Raw genomic sequence first — 10,271 nt, forward strand, 5'->3', positions numbered from 1 at the left:
AGGGTTTAAAGAGTGATTTCTACAGAACCTCCTGGGTAGGCAAATTTCCCCCCTAAGGGAAAGGCGTGTATAACACCTGACTGCTGCCATAAGAACTGCTATTTACTGGGTCAGATCACAGGTGTAATCTTGCCCAGTCTCTTGTCCTGTCTCTCTGGCAGAGAGCAGATACGTCTTGGTTCCCTGATGTAGCAGGGCTAGGAGGTGTGAAGGAGGTTTCATGAATAAGAGACAGAATTAAGTTCTCCCCCCTGACCTCTCAGTTGCCTGGTCAGCAAAGGGACCAATTCTTCCCCTTCAGCATTAAATCTCCATGAAGACATGCCAGAAAGTTACCCACCACCTGCTTTTGCGATGACTTTCAAACTGGGTCAGCAGCTGGCGCAGGCACCATCCGAGCAGTAATTGTTTTCCCCGAGAGCAGCTTTCCCTGGGCTTACGAATAAACGAGTCCGCTTAAGAAACTCGTAAAGCCCCTGACACCTTCAGACCTGCCTAGAGAACAATTTCTTACTGCGGCTAATTGCTTCTAAGTCCTGTAATAAGAGTGCTCCTTGCTGTCCACAGCTTTATCTTTAAGCCCGATGTGCAGCCTCTTGAAGAGGCAGGTGGGACTCCCATTAAGGTTTAGATAAGAGAACTATCCCCAGCGTCCTTTCCAGATTCCAGTTGGGCTAATTACAGCCTGCCCGCTTAAATCCACCTTGTAACTTTGAGCAAGATAGGGTATAATTGCCTGCTTGGGAAGAGGAGCACTTAAGCATGCTGTTAAAGAGCTGCCAGCTTCCACCCCAGAAGGTGCCGCATTTCAGCTGTGGGTGGGGTGCGCTGCTGGCATCCATGACTGTAGCTCAGATCTACAGTAATTTCTACAGGCTACAGAGCTCAGGCTAAGTATTACCGTACTTTCTTGCCTACAGTGCACCCCAAAATAAGACACACACCTCATTTTGAAAGGCAGAATGAAGGCGGAGGGGGCAGAGAGCTTTCCTTGTAGTCATTTGGGGGGAAGGGTGCGTTTGGTATGCAAGAAGGTGCAATACTTTATCCACTTGTTCTAGGATGAGAGGTATTACCTCTGGGCACTCCAATGCATGTCATATAGCATGGACATACAATCATTTTGGCTGGGTGAGATTCACCCGTCATCAGTGGGCCTACTAGAATCTGAGCACTTGTGCAATGCCAATAGCTCTGTGCCAGGACAGTGCTGAATCAGGATCTTCCTCTCATCCTCCACCTACCCCTCTCACATCTACCTGATCCTGAGAAGTGCTATGCACCTGAACCCTCAAGGGCTCAGCACCACAACAGCACCTTGAGATTACACCCAAGAACAAAGTCCTTTTACATCAGGTATTGTATGGGCTCATTAAGCTATTCCAGGCAAGGACTCTCATTTACCATCTGAAGAAAGAATTGGAATGGGAAACAGATATGAAAAAGGTCATGGGCAGCCCAAGTGTCTGGTGGAGAACCTGTTGTTTTAGGGAACAGAAGAAAGCCCTGAAGCCTGGATGCCACAGGCAGCCATAGCATCACAGTCCAAACTACACCTCTCTCCCAATGGGCACCCAGTTCAAGCAGCCTCTGCCAGGTAAAATGGGCAGATAAAAGGGGCTGGAGATGAGGAGGAAAAGTTTCACAGGCCATCAGGGCACTCTTCCCTACAGGCACTGTTCTTGGCCTGGCTTGTCCCCTCTCCAATTCTTTCACTGCCTTCATTATATCAAACATTAACTCAGGAGACAATGCTACATCCCTACAGGTGGTGGGAGAACTTGTCTGAAGGAGCCAAAGGGTCGCTCAGCAGGGAGGCTGCTGGTGCTTTCTACTGACTGTTCCCTCCCTCCCTGGTCAGTGACCACAACACCTGCCATCTGTGCTATCAGGAACAGTCCCATCCTAACCAATGGGCCGTGTCTTTAGAGTGGGGATAAGCATTGTGCTAACTCTAAACTGCCAACTCTGTGGTCTAACGGGTCAGGACAAGCACAACCTGCTTGTGAGAACAGAACAGAGTTCTGGTCCCAGCTCGTGGAGGGGTGTATAGGCCTCCAGAAAGAGGCCTGGTTCTGGCCATCTGGCCATCCAGAAAGGGATGGAGCGAGAGTCCATTCTCCACTCTGACTGCCCCCTGCCTCAGTTTCCCTCCCTATTTACCTGGAAGAACATTAGCCTGTCTCATAGTGGGAGGTGAACATCCTAGTTCCACAGCTGCACTGGAAGGTGCGTGTGACATTTCTGCATGGCTGTCACATTCCCCCTACTGCAACAGATCCCTTTTGAACTGACATGAAGGAGTCCTGCACTTTCAAAAAAGCTGTTAGGTCATCACTGGGTGCGACTACATGAGACGCTTACTGCGCATTAGCCCAATAACACTGCACAGTAGCATGGCGGTTAGAAACCATGCTAATAGCCTACTGTGCAGTGTTACTTATTAGGCCAACGTGCAGTAAGCATCACAAAAAAACAAAAACTGTGTACTGAAGCTACTACACAGGAATTCTAGTTAGTACTTTATTAAGCAAGTACTAAACGAAATGCACAGTAACTAAGGTGCATTAATGAACATGTAGATGTGCTTACTGTGATCATGATGGTTTGAGCAGCTAATGCTCACAGCTCAAAGCCCCCAGGGGAACAGAGGCTCATTGCACTAAGACCTTGATTACACTGACCAACAAAACTTCCATCTGCAGCACCATCAGGGAAGGTACTCACTCTTTGGTGGGATCTATACAACCATCCGACTGCCCAAGATCCCCGTTTCAAAGCAATATCAGCTATGTCTGTACAAAGCCAAGGGCGCTGGGAAGGGCACCAAAGAAGTTAAAGAGAACAGAAGCATGCAACTTTCTTCTCCCTACACACCTGAGTGGCTCAAATATTTAGCATCCCAGGTTGTTCCCCGATCTCCTGTTACTTCAATGATGCTGAGATCTTATCTTGGGTTGAGCCAACAGCTGCGTGTACTGGCACCTCTTGCTGGAGGTGACCACATGGTAGTTTCACCCACGTCAGTGAACTGCCAGCAACTGGGAGGTGTCAGCAGCCACTGGAAGCTGCAGGTGTTTGGCACCTCTGAGACCCAGCCCTGCCCCTCCTCCTCCCAGCCCCTGCCAGGCTCTTCAGGGGTTCAGTTTTCAGCCCAGGGTAATGTGTCAGCATGCTGTGTAACACCCAATACCTGATGCTTCCCTGCTGACTGCAGCAAGTGCTGAACGGATGCTCTCTTCTGGTTTGGAGGCTGAACCAATGGTTAGGGCACCAGCCTGGAACTCAGGAGACCTGAATTCAAGTTCCTCCTCTGCCACTGACTCCCTGCTGTAACTTTAGGCATACTCACTTAGCCTCTCTGTGCCTCAGTGATGCCATCTGTACAATGGGGATAGGAGCCTTGTCCTACAGCAGGGGGAGCTGGGAGGTGCTCAGGGGCAGGTAAGTACTAAAGGTAGATAACAAGAAGCAGAGATTAGAGCAACCAGGTAACTCCACCCATACAGATACTTTCACTGGGCAGCTCCATACTAGGGTATGGAGCCTTTCACTTGTAGGCCAGCTGTGCACATTAGGACAAGCCAAGCTGGAGCCAATTAGAAAGCTTGTTACTAGCTGGAATCCAGCTGTGCCAGTCTCCGTCAGGTTCTGAAGGATGGGTTTTACCATATCACAAACAGCTGGTGACCCACCAAGCTATTCCAGTGAGAAGCCAAGGGCGGATTCTGTATTCTCCCCCCACATGTATCAGGATGCATGGCCAGTGCATTTGTGCTGCTGCCAAACCAGCCCGGAGTCCTCGATTTGGCTTCATACCTTGCCAGCCCAAGACAATGGGAACAAAGCATTCCTGGAACACACTATTCCTGCTAAACTACAGCCCAAGAACAAACACAAAATCTGCGCACGCAGGTTACAATGGGGCTCGGTGACGTGGTGCCCAAGATCAGCTCCCAGCCACTGCAATCTTCCAGAAAGCCCCTTCCCGGCCTGAGCTGCTAAATCAAACAGAAAGTGCCTGCCCAAGAGGCAGCTGCCCACGGGCACTGTGAACAGAGACCCATGCAGCTGACAAGAGGACTCCAAACCTTCTGGTGGGGTTCGCTCTGCCTTCCAAGAGGTCTCTGGTCACATAAGCAGCCCTCTTCTCTCACTAGGGCAACCTGAAAGCAGAGAAACCACTTCACCCTGTCTAGCTATTTTGATCATTCCCACTTCCCCACAGCTGCACAATATTTCTGGTCCAGCTGCATTCTCTGAACCCAGCTCCTGTCCTTCCCCTTCACCTCCCTCGCCGATTCTTAGCTAGACCCAAGTGAAACATGAGCACACCTGGGGTTATGTCTTCTGTCGGTCTCAGACAGGAAGGCAACATTTGCCACTGTACGGGAGGGGAACACAGCATCTATCTTGACAACATAATTAGGGCTGGTTTTTACCTTGGAGTTTCATCCCATGAGGTTGTCACAGCCCCTCTGGCTTCCAACCAGGACTTTGGGGCAACCAAAGGAAAACACCATTACCCTAAAGAATCCTCCCCAGGTTTTACCTCCCGTTTGCACAAGAGGCAGTGTTCTGGTCAGCCACCTCAAAACCTTGCACCGGCTCATGTATCTGGCACGGAGTTGCCATTTCTGAGGATGGCATGATTCTTTTAGGACATGATGAAGAATGCCTTACAATCCAAAGCTTGTCTGACTTTATCCTGGTTTGAAAGAGAAGCTGCAGATTGGACTGAAGTATGGTTTAAACAGGGACTACAGGTTCTCATCCCACAACCTGGATCATCTTTGGTGACCCCAGTGCTCCTATAGGTTCTTTACTTCAAGCACTACTCCCCTTCCCCACCTTCTCTTTTATTCAAAGCACTCACTCCACTTCATACACTGCTCTGCACTGCCTTTCACAGCATCTGATGAGGTCAATTCCAGTTCACAAAAGCTCCTGCTCTATCTTAGTTAGTCAATAAGATTTCATAGATTTTTAGGGTTGGAAGGGAACTATTAGATTATCGAGTCCAAGGGCAAGAAAGAGCACTGGGGGTCAAGTAATCACAGCCAGGTGCTTGTCTAATCTTCTTTTGAAGACCTGCAAGGTAGGGGAAAGCACCACCTCCCTTGGAAGCCCATTCCATATTTTGGCAACCCTCACCATAAATAATTTCTTCCTGATGTCCAATCTAAATCTACTCTCCTTCAGTTTATGGCCACTGTTTCTAGTAATAAGGTGTGTATCTACCCTGCCTTCTGCCTGATTTTATCCCAACCATGCAGCTGATCCAATAAGAAATATCACCCACAAAAAGCTTTGCTTCTTGCAGAATTCCTGGGCCATCACAGCTACATCACTCCAATATGACCAGGAGTCTCTTAATGCAGTCAGTGCTTTTTCTTAAAAACACCCCAGTTCCTTTAAATAGGTTTTATTTTAATCCAGTCTCAGTTTCAGGGACATGAATCAGTCTCTGAGCACCTGAGGCCAGCAATATGCACTCCTTCTCCCCACCCTCCAACGCACACCCAGAGGCACATTTTGTCCCATTGCAGTCAGCGGGACCATGTCATGTGCACAAATACATGCATAAACATTACAGTCCGAGATCCAGATCTGCAAAATTCTGCAAGGCAGGAAGCAGGTTGGGCATGATGCCCAGCATAGCAGGGCTCTTGTTTCAACTAGCAAAGCTGGAAATGAACTATCCTAACCATTACATGCATCACATGGCCTCTGAGTGCTAACAAAGCCCAACTGACAGCCACTCTGGCATGGCAGATTTCAGATACCCAGGGCCAAAGCTGCTAGCAAAAACTCGCAGGTAGCTTTTCTCATAATCAAAGGTCCTGAAATATCCATTTCCAAAAGACAGTGCCACTCCTCGCTGCCGGGGTTCATGGGACCGGGTTACAGAGCACAGAGTCCAGTTTAGTGATTTCAGAGAGAAGAGAATTGTTGTCCCTGTGAGAGCCTAGGAAGTACTGCACGCTTTGTGCTATGATCCTGGAGCACTGTGCTCCTCTATACAAGCTCGGTAAGGCACCAATGTCACCATGACCAACACACACTGCCGTGGAGAGGGATCTGTCTGGAACGGCTAGCTGCGAACATCGTTAACACTAATGAGATGGTATTATCTCCAGGTTCCTACTCAGATCAGGGCCTCCTTGTGATGGAGGCTGCCAAGATGCCTCATGAGAGACAGTTCCTACCTCTCAAATAGTTTGCAATGAAATACTGAGTTAGTTGCATTGTGATGGCACCCAGACAAAGGAAGTTCTATCCCCTCTCACTGCCCTTTTAAAAAAAAACAAAACAAAAAACACCAAAAAAACAAAAAAAAAAACCAGATGAGAAACTGAGGTAGAGAGAAAGACAACGTGATCTGCCTGGGATCATACACAGCCCGTGTCAGTGCCAGAAACTGAACCCTGGAGTCTCAGGCCAGCCTTTGAGCCAAGAAACAATCCCTCCTTTCTGACTTTCTTTCTTTTTTTGCAGAACTGTAAGAAAGAAAGAAACCCCTCCGGCACCAGACCGAGGAAGGAAACTTTCATCTGGCAACAACCCAGTTCCACAGCAACAAAGCATCACAACCTAAGTTCATCACCTAGAAATTCAATCTGAACTTTCTATCCTAATGGGAGAAGGGGGGCAGCTGCCTGCAGCTGAACAGGTGCTGTGCTCCACCCAGGAGGTGGCTTTCAATCACCTAATGGGAATAGATCTATTTTTCACAGATACACCTTTTAATCCCAATTTAGGATCTCACAGGCTTTCTTCCACCAAGATAGGACTCTGCTCTGTTTCTCTCTCATGTATTTAAGATAACTTGGGTGCCAAATGATAATATTCCCCTGAAAGCTCAAGAAAACTTCTAGACTGCAGAAGGGCAAGGTTTTCACCCACAGCATTCACTCAACTGGATTTTATTTTTTGCAACCGATGGCTGTGTCAGCTCTTTACAAATATTCTGGGGTTTTAAACAGCTGTTGCTATCCTGTTGGTATCCAGGTGATGGAGTCCTGATACTAATTTTGAAGTGCAAGAGAGAAAGTATAAGCACTGATCAAGTAGATGAGGTAAGTCACCACCAAGAAGCAAAAATTTCTGGGTGCCTTGGGTTTCTGTTGCGCTCCCAAAGGCACTGAACAGCCCTAGTATAAACCTGTCTGGTCCCAAAATAGCCCAGTCCTTCTTTTACAACAGCCCCAAGCAAAGGGTGGGGTAGGGTGTGGCCAGGCTGGATCTATAACCTGCCCCATCAAGGAGCAATTCAGGACAGAGGTAACCCTTGGCTCCTAAATAAACAAGAGGTAAATGGCATCTCCTCCCTTTCTCTACAAGGAGAGGTCAGGCCCCAGATGGGAGTAGGGGCCTGCCTCTTCCAAAGGCCAGGCAGGGGTCTTGGCCAAAAGCCCTTTTATAAGGCCTTATTTTATGCTGCATTTCAAGTAAAAACAGAAATTGGGTTTATCTCCGGTCTGATCCGCTCAGGCTACAGGTGGAGAGAGAAGGGGAAGAGGGGTGGGTGGGAAAACAATGGTTTACACAGGCAGCTTGAATGGCAATTAACTTTAACTAGCCCCAAGGAGGGAGAAAAAAAAAAAAAAAAAAAAAAGTGTTCTCTCAGTACTTCATGGGTATTTAGAGTGAGACAATGGGCTTGGACCTCTGTAGGATCGCCGAATAAAAGGCTTTGCCCTGGTAGGATATCAACATCTGACCTGTAGCCCTACTTTTTAACCAAGGGCTGGTCTACCATCAGGCCCCAGTAGAGTTAAGATAGGGAGAAGGTAACACTCCTGGAGTCTAAGCCAGACCCCTCCACCCCAAATGCTACAAGATCCTCCCACTACAAAGCAAACAAAACACCAGTGGAGCTGCCCAGAGGAGGCCAATGCGGCCAGCATCCTGGGGCAAGGAGGGAAGGTACTGGGGTGACCCAAGCATCCTGCTCTTTTCCCCTTCAGGCACAGCTCTGCCTTGTGCTCCCATGTTCCCTTTGCCCAGAGGCATGCACAGATCCACAGCAAGATGAACCCTTCAGCTCTGCAGAGAAGCCAGCAGGATTTGCTCCCCAAGTTACCGAACCAGAGGTGTTAGCCAGAAGCCTCCAAGGGGGCTCACATCCAGAAGAGCAAAGGCAACAGCAGTGCTTCTAACAACAGGACATGTTACCTCCTTGTCCTTTAGCCCCAGGAGCAGCACCTCCTCCATGAGGGTGAGGCGGATGTCTTTGGAGTCAGAGTCCTCCTCACCCAGGTCTTTAGATGAATCTTCCTCACCATCTGGCCGCTTGTCAGCATTTTTGCCTGTGTCAGCCCGCCGGCCCCTGCGAGTTAATGTTGTCATCTTCCTTCAGCTAGGAGCACAGGTTTTCACAGGGCTGCTGGAGACAGATCACGAAATTTCAGGTTTGAAAGCCTAAGCTCCAGGGAATCGCAGGCAAGAAGCCTGGCAGGATCAAGGCAGTGCCCCCCACCTCCCCTTAACACAGTAAGTAAGCAGCATACACAGCTCTGGAAAAGCTGTAGGACCCCCACACTGGGGGTTTAGAAGGCCAGATCAACCAGGTGATGTCCGAGACAGAAGCAGGAAACCCTGTGAGCTAGGTTACTGTTACCTCATTGCATTGAGGGGACAAGTAAATCCTACCTCACCCAGCCAGGGAAGAGGCCACAGCTCAGATTTCTCCACCCATTGATGTCCTGGCACCTGCACAAAGCTTGGAATGCACCCAGCAAGGCAACCCACAGGGGACCCATAGGTCTTCTCCATCCTTCCTGGCCTCATGGGTCTGTGCCGTGTGGCTTAGCTGGTAGAGAATCCTACCCCTTAGGAAAGGGAATGCATTTCAAAAATGATTGGGGGGGGAGGGTAATAGCCAAATCCTTCCTAATCTGCAGCCCCTCCCAAACCCTAGCTCTCAGCTTTGCAACTTTTAAAGCCAGAAAAGCAATATTCCCCTTGCTTCCTTTCCATGTATGGAAGGGAATTTAACTTCCCCTCCAGCTTAGAGGTGAGGTGAGGGTCACCCAGCACAGGCTGTGCTACATCAGAGGCTAGGACAGAAGCTAGAAGAAGCAAAGTAGCTGCAAGCACAAAACTGACATAAAAAGGGGCAAAGGCTACTTCCTGCAACTTGTCTCTGTGCCCTGCTGGGGACATATCTAATCCTTCATTGCCTACCACAGATCCCAGCAGGGGGAAAGGAAGAAGAAGAGTGAAGAAGCAAAAATCCACCCCTCCAGAGGAAATGTGCATGTACCCAGGTTCTTGGGTAGATGCGATATCTTTTATTAGACCAACTAAATAGTTCGAAAAAAATGTTCTTTGTAAGCATTCAGGTACAAGCACCCTTCCTCAGGCACAGAGAGTCTCTGCTGGTGAACTGTGTGCTCACCTGGGTAGAATAGAAGCCAACCACCCCAGAGGACATGAGAAGCTTGCCCAGCTACCCCTACTTGTGTTAATCATTAATGCTAAAGAAATCCAGCCTGGAGGGAGATTCCCCCAGCCCCCCCCCCAATACCTGAGACTTCTCCTCTGCTCCAGGCTCCCCGTGCAAGCCTCTCTCCTGCTCCGCCCGGTGCTAAACTTGGAGCTAGAGCCAATGAGAAACTTTACTTCCTGGTTGAGCTGAAGAAGGAAGAAGAGAACCTCATCAGCTTCCTGGTATCCCCGAGTAACCAATCCTGGTGCTTGTTAACGGACAAATCAGAGGCTGGGCTGGCAGGGGCTCCTCCAATAGACCTGGTGGAGGGGTGGGAATCCTCTTTTTCCTGGGGGGAAAAAAAAAAGCAATTTTTTATTGTTAATTGACGAAGAAAGCGGCTGGAGCAGAGGGGGTTGATCTCGCGCCATGGAGCTCAGTGGCTTGTAGGAACCTCGTGGAAGCGGTGGGGTGGAGGGTGCTTTGCGGGGAAGGTCGTGTGCTTTTTTTTTTTGTTTTTGCACCTGTGCTGGCGGGAGGTGGTGCGCGGCGGTGCAGTGTTGGATCTGAGGCCGAGCAGCTCTGCAGCTTCTTGGGTCGTGTAGTCAGCCAGGCAGTTATCACAGGGCTTTAGTTGTGCAGCGCGGCAGTGAGGTCTGGCACATCTTCCCCAGCCAGGTTGCATGTATGAGGGTTTGTGTGTGGAGATTATAGTGAGGGGGGTTGTGTGTGCGGCTTTACATATATGGGGGGTGGCCTTACATATCTTAGGGGGTTATTTGTGTATGTGTGTGGCCTTTCCTTACATATATATTGGGGTGTGTTTGGCTTTGCATGC

General features: G+C 49.2%; 1 protein-coding gene and 1 long non-coding RNA gene across 5 annotated transcripts in view; one reads left to right on the forward strand and one right to left on the reverse strand.

Moving 5' to 3' along the window:
* The window catches only part of GOLPH3L (golgi phosphoprotein 3 like), a 15,044-nt gene extending 5,359 nt beyond the window's left edge, over positions 1 to 9,685 (reverse strand). Inside the window, exons 1-2 of one of the 2 annotated variants that reach the window (XM_006036663.3) lie at positions 9,533 to 9,685; positions 8,179 to 8,389 (exon numbers count right to left, since the gene is read on the reverse strand). In XM_006036663.3, coding sequence (XP_006036725.1) covers positions 8,179 to 8,352 — 174 coding nt within the window. In that variant the 5' untranslated portion in view covers positions 8,353 to 8,389; positions 9,533 to 9,685. The remainder of the gene's footprint in view (positions 1 to 8,178; positions 8,390 to 9,532) is intronic. The other variant, XM_006036664.2, reaches the window with a different exon arrangement.
* Positions 9,686 to 9,758: 73 nt separating this feature from the next.
* LOC102378657 overlaps positions 9,759 to 10,271 on the forward strand; it is a 23,718-nt gene continuing 23,205 nt past the window's right edge. For all 3 annotated transcript variants that reach the window (XR_003092005.1, XR_001359016.2, XR_325266.3), the window contains exon 1: positions 9,759 to 9,879. This is a non-coding gene — a long non-coding RNA (uncharacterized LOC102378657). The remainder of the gene's footprint in view (positions 9,880 to 10,271) is intronic.

Source organism: Alligator sinensis, unplaced genomic scaffold, assembly GCF_000455745.1.
Source record: "Alligator sinensis unplaced genomic scaffold, ASM45574v1 scaffold838_1, whole genome shotgun sequence".
NCBI lineage: Eukaryota > Metazoa > Chordata > Crocodylia > Alligatoridae > Alligator > Alligator sinensis.